Source organism: Carassius carassius, chromosome 11, assembly GCF_963082965.1.
Source record: "Carassius carassius chromosome 11, fCarCar2.1, whole genome shotgun sequence".
In the NCBI taxonomy this organism is placed as follows: domain Eukaryota; kingdom Metazoa; phylum Chordata; class Actinopteri; order Cypriniformes; family Cyprinidae; genus Carassius; species Carassius carassius.
In genome coordinates this window covers 14,170,507-14,189,547 of record NC_081765.1, presented here as the reverse complement: position 1 = coordinate 14,189,547, position 19,041 = coordinate 14,170,507, and the positions used below count along the sequence as shown (strand labels likewise).

Below are 19,041 nucleotides of genomic sequence, written 5' to 3'. Positions count from 1 at the left end.
GGGACTCGATATGTCTGCGAGTAACTGTGGGCTGCATATGTGCACATTTACCACTTTCAACTCGCTGTCTGCCTGTGCAGAGCGTACGTGCACGGGCCTCGTTTTTACAGAAGCCACGCGCCGTATGTGACATAGTGTATGTGGGCACTGGGGAGTGGGCACGTTTACTATGCGGCGCGCTCAACTGATCTGTGTCGATCTTATGTGCGCGAGCCCTGTGTGCAGGGCTGTGCTTACATGTGGAGATGGGCACTGAGGAGTGGGCATCGTCACTGCATTTATAGCACCATCGGCCGTGGCCGGACGAGCGTGCACAGGGTTTTTATTTATTTTTTTTTATTTTTTTTTACAGAAGCCACATGACGCGTGTGACATAGTAATTGTGGGCACTGAGGGGTGGGCACGCTTACTATGCAGTGTGCGCGATCGACTTGAGTCGCTTTTATGGGCGCAGGCCCTGTGTGCAGGGCTGTGCTTACATGTGGAGATGGGCACTGAGGAGTGGGCATCGTCACTACATTTATAGCACCATCGGCCGTGGCCGGGACACCAGAAATTACACCTTTTTCGGGAAATATCTGGGTAGCCGTGATAACGGTTTTCGTGTGCAGGCAAGCGGGCAACCGTACAGGCTTGCGCATTGCAAAAAACGCTGAAACAGTCACAATCTCTGGAACTGAAACAGCGGCGCGCTTAGGTGAGAGCCCGGCCACAGCGGAACTCGTACACCGGCGCTTCGATGAAGCAGCCATCGTGTGTAGTGCCGACGCAGCGTCATGAAGCATGTGTAGATGGCTTTCCTAGGATGGCTTCGGGGCTCCCGGCCCCACCGTAATCCTCTGCCGCGGTCCCCGCGGCGCGGGGCGACGGCCGGTAGAGCGAGAACGGGGGTCTCGAGCTGCGTTGCTGAAGCTGTTGTGATAACGGCTTTTGTGTGCAGGCAAGCGGGCAACTGTGCAGGCTTGCGCATTGCAGAAAACGCTGAGACAGTCACAATTCCTGGAACTGAAACAGCGGCGCGCTTGGGTGAGAGCTCGGCCACAGCGGAACTCGTACACCTGCGCTTCGATGAAGCAGCCATCGTTAGTAGTGCCGACACAGCGTCACACGGCAGGCTTTAGATGGCAACACCGCTTTTGCCGCCGTCCAACATAGGGCGGACAAAGGTGCGTCGCTATCGCCTGTTCCACCGGCGGATGTGAGTGGTAGTTCCTGTTTTTAGCATCATCAGTGTGGAGAATGCTAGTGAGACAGACGAACGAGTTCGCGCTGAATATGGAGCGTTCCAAGCCTTCGCCACCTCTTCGTGAAGTTCAGGAAGAAATGAGGCGGGCTTTAAGAAAGAACGCTCATCCGAAAGGGAAATACCATCCAGCCGGGAACGAGAGAGGGGGCGCTGGTGCAAACCACTCACGGCCGAGACTCATCGCGGCCAACACGAGCATTCGCCCCGGCTCCTTCTCGATGTCAGCTCGTCTGCTGGGCTTCTGAGCAGAAGGTGCGAGATCCTCGGAGCTCGCCCAGCCCTCACTGCCCAAAGCTAGCAGAGAGCGCGTGTCCTCTTCCCCCCGACGCGGCCCAGAGATCGACTTCCTCGGACGACGCGCCGGCAAACAGCGGGCGCTGCCCACCGGGAAGCGATGCAGGGGGGGCTGGTGAAGCAGGGCGAACCGGCGAGCTCGGTTGAGCTGAAGACGGTTCCGGAATCCGCTGGAAGCGATGCTTTTACGGCGCCTCAGCGCAGCGGAGAATGCAGGCTCAGAGAAAAAGGCCAGGCGAGTCCTCAGAGTCACCATGGCAACAGCTCGCAGTGGGGGCATCCGCCGTCAGCGAGCGCGAGCGCTGCATGATCTTCACCCAGGCAGGAGACACAGATGACGTACCGGTCTCCCTCGCTGAGTGGGGCTCTGACGAGCCGCAGGAAGGCATCTTAAAAAAGACGCGAGCTCTTTTACGAGTGTGTGTCGCAGGGCGAACACACACACACACACATAAAGAACAGCTTGGATATAACAGAATTGAAAGGATATAGGCGCCGGATAGCGCAGCAGGAACGGCAGTGGAAGGCGGCGATGCCAGCAGCTTCAGAATGGCACGTCCTGCTGATGTGCTTTCTCAGACAGCGCTTGCTTCCTCCGTGATCCAGCGATGCGTGAGCTTCACTGAAGAGATGAAAAATCAGGTGAGTCAGCCTTTTCGAGCTCCTTTTATAGGTTGGGCCACACCCGTTTCGGCGGGAAGTGGCAAGAAGGGCGCGAAGCACCCTTATTGGTCTGATGTTGCATCAGCCCGCGCTCGATAGGCTGTGCAGTTGCCGCAGAACAAGCCAATGAGCGAACGAGCCGTCTCGCCTATGGCTGTGTACTGCTGCAAATGCGCTTTACAAAAATACAAAATTAAGGATAATTTTTTGCTTCAGTACTTCGTGAAAAGAGACTTTTCCCGTAGCGTCTTAGCTAAGACGCAGTACGAGAGAGCTCTCGTAAGAGAACTGAAAAAAGCACAAATGTCAGGGCATGACAAAACTTCTCCAGGCCCCCAAAATACCCTTAGACTCCAGAGGGTTTTAAGTGCTACTTAGAAGTTTGCTATCTGGTCTTCAAGTGCTGAAATGTCACCTTATAGAATGGCTCTTAATTCTAGCACACGATTTTTATTGACATTAACCTAATGCTGCGTTCCAGACAGAAAACTTGGATATAATAACTATAATAAAATACAATATTATATTATATTAAATTGTATAATATTATACTTTTTATACAGTATAGAGAGAGAGAGAGAGAGACGTTATTTTTTCGTGCACTTCAGTAAGGAATGTACATATTTTTTTCCCCCAGTCTTTGAAGAATTTCCAAGATTATTTATTTCATTCGTTTTTTTTTCAGTCATTTAATTTAGATGTGTATTTCTATTTTTTTCTGCCCTTTTTAATTTTTTTTTATTTATAAATTAATAAAAAAATAAAGAAAAGTAGTCATAAAGTGTAAAATAAAGCACAATCAAATCCTTATATTATAATCACATTGCACTTGAATCAAGTTCAAAGTGTAATTAGATTGTCCTGCAGGTGACTGCATAAATCTGTCTTCTTACGATGCACTTAGGGCTTTACGACTACTCCAGAGCACCCGTAGATCTACGATGATTTTCAAGTGCTACTTAAGTTACGGTGCTTTTTAGACCGTAATATTAAGATCAGTTGTATGATCGTTTTTACAAACTTCTTAGTCTTATGAAGATTTTGGGAAACTCAGCCTTGAATGTATCAATGAAGCTGCAAACATTTCTATACAGAGACCAAGACTTCCATATTAATCTGAAAATGTGTATTCACTTTCTAACAGCACTTTATGGCTGATTCCATATTCTACCTAAATCAGAAACTGGAAGTTTATAATGGTGTAACAAATCAAACCAGGCATTTTTGGACAAATAAATCTTGGTAAGATGAGTCAATTATTTATTAAGTGTAAATTTTAAAGCAACTATCTAGAGGTGCTTCTCAATAAATTTGAATGTCATGGAAAAGTTCATCTATTTCAGTAATTCAACTAAAATTGTGAAACTCATGTATTAAACCAATTCAATGCACACAGACTGAAGTAGTTTAAGTCTTTTGTTTTTTTAATTGTAATGATTTTGGCTCACATTTAACAAAAACCTCAACAAATTAGAATACTTCATATGACCAATAAAAAAAAAAAAAACATTTTTTAGTAAATTTTTGGCCTTCTGGAAAGTATGTTAATTTACTGTACATGTACTCAATACTTGGTAGGGGCTCCTTTTTCTTAAATTACTGCCTCAATTCAGCGTGGCATGGAGGTGATCAGTTTGTGGCACTGCTGAGCTGGTATGGAAGCCCAGGTTTCTTTTACAGTGGCCTTTAGCTCATCTGCATTTTTTGGTCTCTTGTTTCTCATTTTGCTCTTGACAGTATCCTATAGATTCTCTATGGGGTTCAGGACTGGTGAGTTTGCTGGCCAGTCAAGCACACCAACACCATGGTCTTTTAACCAGCTTTTGGTGCTTTTGGCAGTGTGGGCAGGTGCCAAATCCTGCTGGAAAAGGAAATCAGCATCTTCAAAAAGTGCTCCACAATTTCTTGGTAAATGGGTGCAGTGACTTTGGTTTTCAAAAAAAAAAAAACACTGTACCAACACCACCGGATGACATAGCACCCCAAAATCATCACAGACTGTGGAAACTTAACACTGGACTTCAAGCAACTTGGGCTATGAGCTTCTCCACCCTTCCTCCAGACTCAAGGACCTTGGTTTCCAAATGAAATACAAAACTTGCTCTTATCTGAAAACAGGACTTTGGACCACTGGGCAACAGTCCAGTTCTTCTCCTTAGACCAGGTAAGACGCCTTTGATGTTGTCTGTGGTTCAGGAGTGGCTTAACAAGAGATATACGACAACTGTAGCCAAATTCCTTGACACGTCTGTATGCCTTGACCCCAGAAAAGTGCCAATGATTGTCTTCTGAGCTGCTGATCTTCTGTCAGATCAGCAGTCTTTCCCATGATTGTGTAGCCTAGTGAACCAAACTGAGAGGCCATTTTGAAGGCTCAGGAAACCTTTGCAGGTGTTTTGAGTTGATTAGCTGATTGGCATGTCACCATATTCTAATTTGTTGAGATTGGCATGTTGAGATCTTTGGGTTTTTGTTAAATGTGAGCCAAGATCATCACAATTAAAAGAACCAAAGACTTAAACTACTTCAGTCTGTGTGCATTACATTTATTTAATACACAAGATTCACAATTTGAGTTGAATTACTGAAATAAATGAACTTTTCCACAACATTCTAATTAATTGAGATGCACCTTTATACTGTATCTACAGTATTGTGCTTAAGTAGTTAAGTAATTACTTGGTGACTATTAAAAAATGATGTCTTATAAAGTATAATCATAAAATGATAAAAATCTTATTAATTCAGCTTTCAGATGATGTATAAATCTCAATTTCAAGTAATGTAAGCTAGCTGAATTTATGCCTTGACTTCACAGACAGCAGCTGTGCTCAAAAATACCTGACCAAACTGACTTTGGACAGACTTCTTATGTAACAAAACATTTCATGGAACAAAACAGAGAGTGCTATGGTAATAACTAAGCAAATATTTAATAACTACAATACTAAAAAGTTGGTCAAAACATACATTTATACACAAACTAACCACCAACTGCAACTCAGAAGACAGTTCTGCTTTTAGTTCAACTGCCACAGAAATAAATGGCCAGGATTGTGGGGTATCAAAGGCAACAAAGGATATAGCTACTGTATGCTGCCTTCAAAAACTGATCATATAAAGGCATCTCAGGAGACAGGAAGTGAAGCTAACATTGGATTCGGATGTGTCTTTAGGACAAAGCCATGCTGTTCTTCACCTATTATATGTCAGATATTATATTATATCAGCTACATGTTCAGTCCTGTGTTGAGACCAAATCCTGGGTGTGATTCCCAGGGAATGCGAAAACTTAAAATAAACAAAAAACAAAAAAACAAAACACTGAAATGCAATGCAATGCTAGTCACTTTAGATAAAATCATCTGCAAATGCATACTTTTAATTGTAGTTGCATTCACTGATTTGCAAAGGGCACAATTCTATTGTCTGGTAAAATATTTAAACGTAAAAATCCACACATAAAGTGAGCATTCATTAAAACAGACAACGAAAAAAAAAAAAAAAAAAGTAAAATTAAATAAATAAATAAATAAATATATATAAATAAATAATATATATATATATATATATATATATATATATATATATATATATAACTAGCTAGCTATATATATAAAAAAAATCTAATGCTCAAGAATAGGTTTGAATATGCTTGAAAATCCTCAATTAGCAGTATATGCCACATTGCTCTTCATTGATTATTATTATAACAAAACCTGATACAATCTCCTTCATTTCTCCTGAAGCATTTAAAGGAAAATTGTCATACCGGAAATAGGTTGATACACACTAAAAAAAGCCCATTCATAGGGCTCAATGTGAAATAATGCTCACATGTTCAGCAGGCTCCTTTGATTTTAGGTGAAAATCATATGTAGAAAACCCTGCATACAGTCAGATCACAGATCACTCTCATTCTCCCTCACTGTTGAAAAATAGAGCAGAAGGGATTGTTCCTCACAGGCACTAGCGAGAGTGCTTTGTTTAGGGAGTTAAATGATCATCCCATTACCCAGAGCCTTGGGTACCCCCTGTCTCTCAGACAGTGATGAAGGCCAAGCCTACAGCACACATCAGCTCTCCATAACGTGAAGAGTCACACTGTTCTGCCAACTCCGAGGAAATGGTTTCACCTGTAGCAGTTGAACACTCATTTGAACTCAGCTCTGCCTGTGGTTAAATGCCTAGAAGAATTATAGGAGACCAATTACCACAAGTATAAAGCCATACCGAACCATCAAAGAGGCAATGACATGTTTCCCAGACTTTGAAATTTAAATAGATGCTGACTAGCTGAGGATTTGCACTAGAAAAGTAGTCACCAACCACATGATAACATCCAGCACCTCAGAAAGTAACCATCACTACAACCTAAAAAATTCCATGTGGAACTGAGATGACTTTATAATCAAGTCATTAATAATTTACACCAGCAATCTCTCATGCCCTGTAAGGCATTGGTAATTGATTCAACCATATGATAATCCTTTCCATAAAAAAGTTATGTTAATCCTAACAGCCATAGACGTATCAGATGCATGTACAATACATGTCATCAATCATACTTACACAAGAAAGCATTAGTTTGTATTCAGTGATATGATTTCTAATTTTTCCAAGCGATATATATCAGCCGTTACTGCTCGGTAGAGATGTCAGAGCTTCTCGTGTGATGATCTGATTAGATTCTTTCTGCGTAAGGGCTTTTCCAAGTGTAGTTCATCAATCTCTTTATCTTTTGAGCAGTGTCATCGTCATACTAAAATTAAAATGCTTATCATAAAGCCAATGAGGCCTTTGTATACAAAAAAGGTTGAAACTGCACTCACAGGGACAGAGAAAACATCTAAGGCAGTGAGTTTAAATTCATTACTTCATTTCAACACTACTTATCTGCGAGTGATGCACTGTGTGTTACTCAAAGCGCTTTTTGCTTCATTCTGCAGGTCTGCTTCTTGGAGGCAAAGCTAGGACAACAACCAGGCTCAAATTGAATCACCTTTGGGTGTTTTAAATCATTGACAGAATGCAAATGCTTTTGCGTTTCATTCATCAAATATTTTGAAGACAATAGCTGAAGAAAGTCATGCGCTCCGAGGGTAAAAGTCCTTATATGGAATCAATCATTGCAGCGAGGGAAAAAATCTGAGATTAAGGTTCGGAATCAGATTTTCTTGTTTGTGAAACAGCACAGCATGTAGAAAATCCTGCCTTACTTCAGAATGCCTTGGCAAAGCCCATGAATCTCAAGCTAGGCATAATGGTAGGTAATTACTCCAGCTTTGAGGACTAGAAATAGATTACTATATATATCATTATATGTGATTACATTCTCTGCAGTAGGACCTGTCATTGTTCAGCAAGAGCATATATTATGCTAACAGACCCACATCCACACAGGATCCCCTGATCAAACTCTCAGTTTTTCATTCCAGCATAATATGTCAGTGTCGTTGTGATGTTGGGCGGTGTTTGAATGAGGGATTCTCAGTGGGGAAAAAAAGAAACAGATGGAAGACGGTTTTCCACAAAGACACAAGCAAACCGAGCGCAGAGTCAATGCAATCCAATTAAAGGAATATTTCACCCAAAAGTGAAAATTCTGTCATCATTTATTCACCCCCATGTTGATATTAATCAGTCTAACTTCCTTTCATCAGTGTGAAACAAAAGAAGAAATTTAGAAGAATTACCAAACTTGCTTACAATGAAGGTGGAGGGAAACAATGACAGCTGTGATGTTCATTCACTTTGATTGAAAAGACAGAAAATACACTGGAAAAACATGCCTGTGGTGAATGTGAAGAGTGGGGTGGGGACGAGAGCCGTGCAAACAGAACGAGGCCAGTGGAGTTAATGATAACGCGCGACAACTGTGCCACTCACTGGTCTCGAGTCCCTCGGAGGAGCTCCGGAAAGGATAAAAGGAGGACTGACCAGACCTGGACTTTATTTTTGTTTTGTTTATGTTTGTGCATGGCAGTCGCCGTGTGGGGCTGTCACGCTATTTTAAATTTTGTGTTTATTTTATCATTTAAATTTGTATCTCCTATACTGAACCCTACTCTTAACCTAAATAATAGTGTTTACAAAAGCAAACATGAGGTAAAACACATTTGTTTAAGCAACCACCCCATTTCAGCTTGCTTTGACACAAGTGAAATTTGAGTTTTTTATTGTAATGCGTGTTTCACAGGATTTGTACACAAGTGCTCCACATCACAAGTTCAATGCTGTACCAGGTGAGCTACAGAGCAAGTTTACTGTCCGAAAAGCAATACATACCAAGTTGGTTATGTGATGCAAATGTCAGAATGTATTACTTTACAAATCATGCACTATGGTAAAAACGTTTTGAGGTCAGAACATAGTATTATGTAAAGAACTGCTGGTAAAAAGTTATAATTTGTATGAAAATGAATAAAAGTTGTTGGTGTTTTACTGCAGTAGTGATCATTGCAGCTGCAAACTTTTTTTTTTTTTTTTTTAACAATAAGCTTAGTTTGAAAAAAAAGAGCAGCCTGAACATTCTGTGAAACAGTTCCTTTTGTGCTACATGGGATTAGAAAAACATCTCAGACAGTAAATATTAAGTAATAATTAAGCATGAGAAGGAAGAAAGCAGCATGATGGAACGTTAAAATGGCACAGAGGAATTTGTTACGCTAGCTCCTGATAAACACTGCATTACTTGGAGCTAGAGTGAGATAAAATCCTGAATGGAAGGATGGATGGATGGTGTGTAATGCCTACAGGAGGGAGAAACATCAAAGTGGAGCCATTACAAAGAGATCTATCGTATAAATCTCCATATCACTGGAATAGACATCATAGACAACTCGCTTACCGGTTTTCCACATATAGTTTCTGTCTTTCAGAAACTCTAAGTCCGACCTCACTTGCATTCCAATTAGAGACATAGAGAGCAGCAGGTAGTTCCCAACACGCCATGTCCAGCCTGTTACACCAGAGTCATCTTTTAGAATCATAGTCCAGCCCATTGACGTCTTGTCCACTTTTAGTCCTGCAAAGAAAAAGAACAAAAAAAATTTTTAAAAGAAAAAAACAATGGTGATTATGCTCTCTCTCACTTGTTATGGAGTGAATACACCAGGTAAGTTTGATAAACAACTCTAGGGAATCGTTACATGAATCACTGGCATACGTTTGACTAGTCATTAAATCCTCAAGGACATGAAATCGAGCACATGCACTATTGGTCACTATGGTCAACACAGGCAGAGCCCTGGGTCTTTCAGCCCTGAAGTAACTGAGGTTCCCTATCTGTCGGTCACTACGAGTTATGTCGAACGACATATGGGGTCTCACTTGGGAGGCCAATCATCTCTGAATTTAAGAGAACTCGCCAATGAAAATTGGCTAGTGGATTAACACACCTGAGCCACTCCCCGTGCCACGGGTATAAATAGGGCGACAGGTGCATCCACTCATTAGATTTTTGCTTCGGAGCCGAGTGGTTGTATGAAAGCTGTTATACTCCACAAAGCCATTCATCTGCTGTGTCGGGAAGCTGTTCTGGTTGGCGGTACGGCGCAAACAGCGGTGTCCCTTTCAGCGATTCCCCTGGGCGCTTCAACTAAGAGAGCAGATTTCCTAAAAGAGCAAATCGCGGACGATTCGCGTCTTTTTAAAGACGCCGTTTCGTCCGCGTCCTTCTGGATGCGGTCGTTTCCTGTTCTCTGACAACGGCCACGTTCGTTGTCTTCCGTGTCTGGGCATTCAGCACGCTGAAGGCGCGTTCGTGGATGTTCATGCACGCACTGCGTGTGTGACCATGGCAACGCTGCGATCGCGTCTCTCCTTTCTTAAAGGGAAAGGAGCAGACCCCTCTGTCACTACCCGTTCCGGTTTCTCTGTCACGAGCAGAGGACCGCCGGCTAGTGCTCTGGGAGATTTGAAGGTGACAGTGAGAGCTTCTCCGCCGGGCCATGCCCCACGGACCTCTTACCCCTTCCGCAGTGTTTGTCCTGTGCGGCTGCTGGGTGATTTTGCTGGGCTGTCTTATGGCAGTCCCAACAGGTCATTCAGTTTGCCGCCGGGGATCAGATGTCGATTGCAGCATCGGGGATGGGCTGTTGACCTCTGTGGATGAAGATTCGGCGGGGCTGCCCCCCTCGGGTGTTGTCGCCACTGCTGAATTGGACTCAGAGTTGACAGCCGTGCTTGCCCGGGCAGCTGTGAGCATCAGGATGGAGGTGGCTGCCCAGCCCTGAGTGCTCACGGCTGTTTGATTGGTTTCGGTGTAGAGCGCGGCTCACAACCGCGTTTTGCTCTGGTTCCTTTCTTCCCGGATGTGCATGGGGAAGTGATGTAGTCGTGGATGGCCCCTTTTTACGGCCGGAAGCAGCTCATTTCATTCCTCCGTCCTCACTACCCTTGATGGCGGGGCAGCTAGGGGTGCGTTGACATTCCCCAGCAGGAGAGTGCGATTGCGGTGCACTTGTGTCCGCAAAACACCGAGTAGTAGTTCCTGACAGAACAACAGCAGACTGAGGCCATACAGCACATCTTGCCACGACGTGATCCTCCGGTTGCCACCATTCCGTCGCAGGCAGTGCCTCAGCCTGCTCGTCGCCGTGGGCGCCCCCCTGCGTCCTCCACACCAGCTCCGCCCCGTGCTGAAAGTTCTTCGAGGCCGGCGCGTCGAGCCCCGCGCAGGAGAGCGGCGCCCCCGTGTCAATCCCGGCTGTGAAGTCCTCAAGGAAGTCGACTAAGCAGCCCTGACACGGGCAACTCGGAGATGTGGGGAACTGCTCTTCAGGAGCTGGCGAAGACAGCGCCACTCCTTCCTCCGGAGGAGGGCCGGGTGGAAAATCTTCAGTTTATATTTCTTTCTGTTCCGCCGCTGGTCAAACGGCCAGTGGCACCCACTTTTTCAAAAAAGAGCAAATTCCCCTTCCTCCGAGTTGCAAGGCTCGTGGATTGACAATGAGCAACGCACAGCCTCCTCACTCTCACCCACGACGCCCCCTTTCGCCAGCGGTCGAGAAGTCGCGGTTCGGAGACGCAACGCCTCTCCACGCGTCTCTGGCCAGTTCCTCCGGGAACACTGGGAGTGTGGCTGTGATGACTCAGGACGCAATGCCTTCTGGGCCTTCCGACACAACTCCCCATCACTGCACCACTGCGGGTATGTCGACTGTCCCTTTGGTGCCACTTGTACGGAGTCTGGGAGCGTGGCTTTCGCTGCCCAACCCATCACGCTGGCTCATCCGGACGGTCCGACTCGGCTACGCGATTCAGTTCGCCCGGCGACCTCCCAAGTTCAATGGCGTGCTCGAGACTTCGGTGGCAGTCCGGGACGCCTCTGTCTTGCGCGAGGAGATTGCTGTCCTGCTGGCGAAGGATGCAATCGAGCCGGTCCCTCCAGCCGAGATGAGGACAGGGTTTTACAGCCCTTACTTCATCGTGCCCAAGAAAAGCGGTGGCCTTCGACCTATCCTGGATCTGCGAGTCTTGAATCGGGCCCTGCACAAGCTCCCGTTCAGGATGTTGACGCAGAAACGCATTATCAAATGCGTCCATCTCCAGGATTGGTTTGCAGCAATCGACCTGAAAGACGCGTACTTTCATGTCTCGATCCTCCCTCGTCACAGACCGTTTCTGCGGTTTGCCTTCGAGGGTCAGGCGTGGCAGTACAAGGTCCTCCCCTTCTGGCTCTCCCTGTCCCCCCGTGTCTACACGAAGGTCGCGGAGGGCGCCCTTGCCCCACTCTGGGAAGTGGGCATCAGGATCCTCAACTATCTCGACGACTGGCTCATTATGGCCTGGTCCCGAGAGGAGTTGTGCGGTCACAGGGACTTCGTGCTCCGGCACCTCAGTCAGTTGGGGCTTCAGGTCAACCGGGAGAAGAGCAAGCTCTCCCCTGTGCAGAGAATCTCTTATCTCTGTATGGAGTTAGACTCGGTGAGTATGACGGCCCGTCTCACCAGCGAGCGTGCCCAGTCAGTGCTGAACTGCCTGAGTTCCTTCAGAGGCAGGACAGTGGTACCACTGAAACACTTTCAGAGGCTCCTGGGGCATATGGCATCCGCAGCCGCAGTCACGCCGCTCGGGTTGCTTCATATGAGGCCACTTCAGCACTGGTTGCACTCCCGAGTCCCGAGATGGGCATGGCGCCGCGGTACACATCGTGTCACCATCACACCGATGTGTCGCCGCCTATTCAGACCCTGGTTGGACCTTGCCTTTCTACAGGCCGGCGTGCCCTTAGAACAAGTGTCCCGGCACGTTGTTGACACTATCACTCAGGCTAGAGCCCCTTCTACGAGGCAGGCCTATGCTCTGAAGTGGAGTCTGTTCACGAATTGGTGTTCTTCTCACCGAGAAGACCCCCAGAGATGCCCGGTCAGAGTCGTGCTTTCTTTCCTGCAAGAAAGGTTGGAGCGTGGGCTGTCCCCCTCCACCCTGAAGGTGTATGTGGCTGCCATTGCAGCCCATCACGATGCAGTGGACGGCCGGTCCCTGGGGAGGCATGACCTGATCGTTAGGTTCCTGAGGGGTGCCAGAAGGTTACATCCTCCTAGGACACCCCTGATTCCCTCCTGGGACCTCTCTATTGTCCTGGCGGGACTTCAGAGGGGTCCCTTTGAGCCGCTGGATTCAGTCGAGCTTAAGTTCCTGTCTCTCAAGACAGCGCTCCTGATCGCGCTCACTTCCATCAAGAGGGTCGTGGACCTCCAAGCATTTTCGATAAGTGAAGAGTACCTTGTGTTCGGGCCGGCCTACTCTCATGTTGTCCTGAGACCCCGGCCTGGATACGTGCCCAAGGTTCCCACCACTCCCTTCCGAGACCAGGTGGTGAACCTACAAGCACTGCCCCTGGAGGAGGCAGATCCAGCCTTGGCGTCGCTGTGTCCCGTAAGAGCGCTTCGCATATACGTGGACCGCACCCAGAGCTTTAGAAGCTCTGAGCAGCTCCTGGTCTGCTTGGAGGTCAGCAGAAGGGGCAGGCTGTCTCTAAGCAGAGGTTGGCCCACTGGATAGTGGATGCCATCGCCTTGGCTTACCATTCCCAAGGCGAGCCGTGCCCCCTGGGGGTCAGGGCCCACTCCACACGGAGTGTGGCCTCCTCCTATGCTCTGGTGCACGGCGCCTCTCTGGCAGACATCTGTCGAGCTGCGGGCTGGGCGACACCTATCACCTTTGCAAGGTTTTACAACCTCCGTGTGGAGCCAGTTTCTTCCCGTGTGTTGGGTAACAGGTAATTGGCGGGAAGGGCTGGCTGGGTGTCACGCTTGCTGCGCCATTCCCCCTAACACGGGGATGTGAGCGCCTTTCTTCTCCCAGTAGAGTTCCCCGGTTGGCGTACCCTGGTCGAGCATCCTCCAGCACCCTCGGCAGTCAGACTTGGCGGAGCAGTCTGTCGCCAGGCCCAGTACTGGCGTTAGCATGCCCGGAGTTCCGGTCAGCCCCTGTACTGGGCTAGGTGTTCATATGGCTTGGTTCCCTACGGGTAATCCCATATGTGTATTCTTCCACGGTAAGGTTTCCCTCTTGGCAAACCCGTGTTTTCCCTTGACAGACCCGTTCTGTCAGTCTCTTCTGGCAGCCGTTCCATCCCTACTCCAAGGTAGGACCTGCCTCAGAGACCCCTTCCATATGTAGTACTGCCCCCTGGGTCAGTCCATATCGGTATATCCACATGTCACCTCCCTACGGGTAGGATGTGGTCTCCGTAGCGACCTTTTCCTAGGCTCACTTCCCCATTGTCTTGCCAGCTGAAAGAACAAATAGGGAAGATTTGAAGCAATCTTTCTCTGAAGGTTGAAATCCCTTCCATTAACTTTATGTGGGCGGAACAGCAGCGTGGCCTTCTCCAGCAGCGATGTACTCACCCTTTGGCCCCTTCGGTATCAAGGTCAGTGAATTTGCACTGGGGCTTTGGGAAGGTTACGACCTTAAGCGTAGCGTTTGTGACATGCCAGGGCTTGTCAACAATTGCAGCGCCACAGGGTTGTGACGATGTTCAGGTTGTGGCGTTTTCCATAGGACCCCATATGTCGTTCGTCATAACTCGTAGTGACCGACAGATAGGGAACGTCTCGGTTACGTACGTAACCCTCGTTCCCTGATGGAGGGAACGGAGACGTTATGTCCCCATGCCACAACCTTGAACCGTTCGCTGTTGCCGGGACACGTTCTCAGCTCCTCAGCGTAAAACCTAATGAGTGGATGCACCTGTCGCCCTATTTATACCCGTGGCACGGGGAGTGGCTCAGGTGTGTTAATCCACTAGCCAATTTTCATTGGCGTTTTCTCTTAAATTCAGAGATGATTGGCCTCCCAAGTGAGACCCCATATGTCGTTCGACATAACGTCTCCGTTCCCTCCATCAGGGAACGAGGGTTACATACGTAACCGAGGCGGTATTAACACCTTTTTATTGCAACTCATTTAATTACGTCCACCGCCGCTGTAGTTCATATCACTGGGGTGAAGGATTAGTTCTGAAATCACTGACTCTCTAAGCATGTGTATAGGTGAGTAGGAATTTCAATGCATATCAGATTTACAATAAACTTTTTGGCAAGCATTTCGAGATAGCAGTTGTACGCTATTGTATTTGCACTATTCACGTTTTAAAACAGCTGATCTTGAACTATGAACATCTTTTACTGTATCTGTGCGCACACAAGCTTTGTTTTATGTCACGCACTGTCTGATGGAAATCTGCACACCATTCAAATGGCAAATATGCAATGGACCGGATCCACATTATGCCTCTCACATGTAATAAACTTCTCCATTGACAACCGAAATGGGAAAGTAACTCATTTAAACTCATCGGCAGCACAAACCAAGGTTATTCATTTGCACCAGTCCTGCGGCGAGAAATGGTGATCTCTATATTTTATAGCATCATTGTTCCATATACAGCACACAGCTTTGCATAGACCAGTGTATTACAGTATTATCTGAATTAAAATTTTGATTGATTTTCCTCTTCTGGAGGTGGCATTCAATGCATTACCTGTGGACGATCTGTTCGAGGTGGCTAGACAGAATTGGTCTATTGATGGATGAATTGCTATCAGACTAAAATAAGTGTCTGGAATGTGGAATTATTCTGATGGAATTTCTCAGGGAAAGCCTGCAGCTCCCAATTGGTTTTTGGTTGATTTCATTTGGGAAAATTAGATTCTTATTTCATTGCTTCAGCAGTGTTGCATGGAAATCTGATTTGAGAGGAAATATGGTGACAGGCCTTAATTGAGTGAAAAAAAGATCTCTTATCCTTTAACTGCTCCCACAAGTAAATGTCTTTATAGAATTAGGTATTTTCAAAATGGTATACACGGATACCTTTTTAAAGAGGCTAGAGCTGGTTGCATGGGACATTGGAGCTTGGTCCATTCAATTTTTTATAGCATATTTCAGTTTAACATTTCTAAGTGAATAAATAAATGATGTTGAACTGTAGGCCAGCTCTCATTCAGATCAACATTCAACACCTGTCTCTCAAAACATGCCAAAAATTCCCTCAGAGGCCAAGTAGCACTTGTTTCAAAATAATGTCTGAACTTAATATTAATTAGATGATGTAGTACTTCAGCAAAACACTGCAATACTGAATAACAGAATATGGAAGAAACATGCACGGATACATTCTAAATAGATTGTCAAATGACCAGTCATTGAAACCGATTAACAAAAATGTGAACTATGATCTCTAAATGAATATGTTTAGTGCTCACTTGTGGAAATAACATTTTGCATAATTATGTACACTACTGTTCAAAAGTTTGGGCTCTGTAAATGTTTACATTTTTGTGAAAGAAGTCTCTTAAAGTTAACAAAGGCTGCATTTACTTGATCAAATCACATTAAAAGCAGCAAAATTGTAAAATGCTATTACAATAATAATAAAAAAAAATAAAAAAAATAAAAAATTCAGCAGCCATTACTACAGTCTTCGATGTCATATGATCCTTCAGAAATCATTTAAATAAGCTGATTTGGTGCTCAAGAAACATTCCTTATGCATAATTGCTAATGCTGTAAACAACTGTGCTGTTAAATATTTTTTGTGGAAACTGTGATAAAAAAATAAAAAAATAAATACAAATAAAAAATTCCCAGTGACATGTCAGCCATAGGGAGGATGTGAATACTGACACGCGTTCCTGCATGTGCCTGTCACCTGCTGTACCAGCCACAGCCATCCTGGAAATCGAATGCGTCAAAGTCCTGTGCTGCTTTTTAGAATAACTAGGTCAAACAAAGCTTGTGGGCTCAGATTGGAACACAGTGTGCAGCCTTAAGAACCTGAGTGAGCTTCTGCGCTTCAGGATTCATGACACTTCAGTTGAGATTTTCTCAAACAGCACGCAAGTTGACTCTTTCAGACAGAGGAACTGACTCTCATTCAGATATTATTTTATGCTAACAATGAATGTATAAGAAATCATCATATTTAAATCCACACATGATTAAATTCCATATGCTTAGGGTCAAAGGTCATGCAGGTATCTCCTAGTTACTACTATGCAAGAGTTCGGCTGAATCGGTTAAAAACACACTTTGTCAGCAGGCATAACATCTTTTCAGCTTGGGTGGAATACAAATTAGATTGGTGTGAAAAGTCACATGCTCAAATATATCTTTAAAGAAGCACATGGGAATTAACTTATGTATGTATTAAGTATTTACGAGTAAACAGTGAATTTCACATCATCGACATTTCATTCTTGCCATGTGATCTAGTGTTTTGTTTAAATAATTTCTTTGTTTGACACCTCCTTTTTTTAAGTCTCTGCATTGTGGTTACTGGTTACTTTTACTTCATAATAATAAAGTAATTAATAATTAATAATTAATTCATAAATATTATTAACATTTTAGTTACAACACATGGCATTTGAAACATGGCATCTGATATTAAGAAACATATGAGTCCCCCTGTGATACAATTTCCTGTTTTAAGTTGCTTTCTGCATTAATTAGTAAGTTTATAAATTAATTTCTTTTACGTATTTACAGTAACATTAATTTTGTACATGTACATTTTTTTTTTTTTTTTTTGCATGGAATAATATTTTCTATTCTTATATAATTACTATAACATCAGTTGTATCACAGTCACATTTTTGTCTTCGGCACATTTAGCTCATGTTTGAACAGAATAGTGACCACTGTGCCTGAAAAGCTTGAACACAACAATGTCTGTCTAAAATGTGGAATACTGATCATCCCCTGCTAATTAATGTTTGATTACAACTCCCACAACAGACACTAAAGAACAGTCTGTAACAGGTCTAATGCAGCCTCAGCCGGACACGTTCCATTAGATCTCTCTCTACAGGACACCACTGGCTCTGACAGCAAAGGAAACAAATGCTCCTAATCCTGTTTATGGTATCGCAGGCACCTTCCCCTTGCTTGAATTTCCATAAAGTAATGCAACCAATGGGCTTGTATTTGACAAGCCAAGCAAACCTTTGAACACCAGCTGTTATTTCTGCCTGCTTTATTTGTCCATAAAATCACAGAAGCATGCAACTTGATAATAAGTCTCTACCTGAACTGTATTAGCAAGCTGGCATCAAAAAATGAAGAAAAACAAAACAAAACAAAAAACAACCCAGTATCTTTTTTCCTAATTAAAACATTTCTATTGGGGGTTCATTGAGATCTCAGAACCAGCTGAATGCTACACACTTTATCTTATTGGCCTCCAATTTCCTTTACAGAATAATGAACTCATGACTGACCATTGAAAATAGCTTTGGTAAATAATAATAATAATGATAATAATAATAATTGCTTTTGGATGACGCTGAATCCAGGAGGCTATAGGTGTCGTGCCATCTTGAAGGCACTTGGTTCTTCAAGCAGGTTATGTTGAACCAATAACCTAATTACTCTAGACCAACATGAAAATGTATTTGTTTATTTTTAATAGTCATACAAGTATAAGCTATATTCATGGCAAAAAAAAAAGAAACAAAAACTGAAATGTATACAAAAAAAAACTATAAAATAAAATAATAAAAATAAAATATATACACAATTTCAACTACACTACCAAGTTTAGCTGGCTTTTACTGTATGCTCACCAAGACTGCATTTATAAATACAGTACATAAATACAGTACAAACAGGAATTTTGTAAAATACTTTTAAAAATAAAACAAATGTAAAATATATATATAATAATTTATTCCTGTGATAGAAAAGCTGCATTTTCAGCATCATTACTCCAGCCGTCAGAGTCACATGATCCTTCAGAAATCATCCAAATGCTAATTTAAAAAACCTTAATTATTCCAAACTTTTGACTGGTAGTGTATATCTGATCATTCACTTTAATATATATGTGTGTGTCTTTTGTTTTAATTTTTTTTACAAAGTCTACACTTTTCTAAAGTGAAACCTTTCCACTATTAATGACATCTCTATTTAGACCCTATTAATGGAATTTTGAAATAAATTTGTTGCCTAAGAAAGCAGTCCCAAAACTAAAATGACAGGCTACCCTGCCAAACCCTGACTCTCTACATTACACTACAGCACATGGGTAAGAAACTATATTATACTGGTAAAATCCTCAGTTGTACTTGTAAAATGCTTTTTAAAATACTGATCATACTTTACACAATGAGAAACCTCTGCTGAGCCACATTGTCAGACAGCTCTTATAATTGAATAGATTTCTCCTCTAAGTGACAAGCAGTGAGCACGGGGACCAAAAATGGCAGCTATTTCTCTTCATTAGTTCTAGCTGCACAGGGAAAGGAGGAAATGCAGCTTGGCAGAGACCTCTCACGTAACACTGTACTTCCACCTAATACAGACTCCAAGACGGTTTAGCC

The 19,041-nt window shown here is 44.1% G+C and overlaps 1 protein-coding gene across 1 annotated transcript in view; it reads right to left on the bottom strand.

Annotated features, from left to right (window-relative positions):
* Nucleotides 1–19,041, bottom strand: part of LOC132152809 (thrombospondin type-1 domain-containing protein 7B-like) — a 272,917-nt gene that overhangs the window by 191,819 nt on the left and 62,057 nt on the right. The window contains exon 3 of the mRNA XM_059561707.1: nt 9,054–9,230. Coding sequence (XP_059417690.1) covers nt 9,054–9,207 — 154 coding nt within the window. The 5' untranslated portion in view covers nt 9,208–9,230. The remainder of the gene's footprint in view (nt 1–9,053; nt 9,231–19,041) is intronic.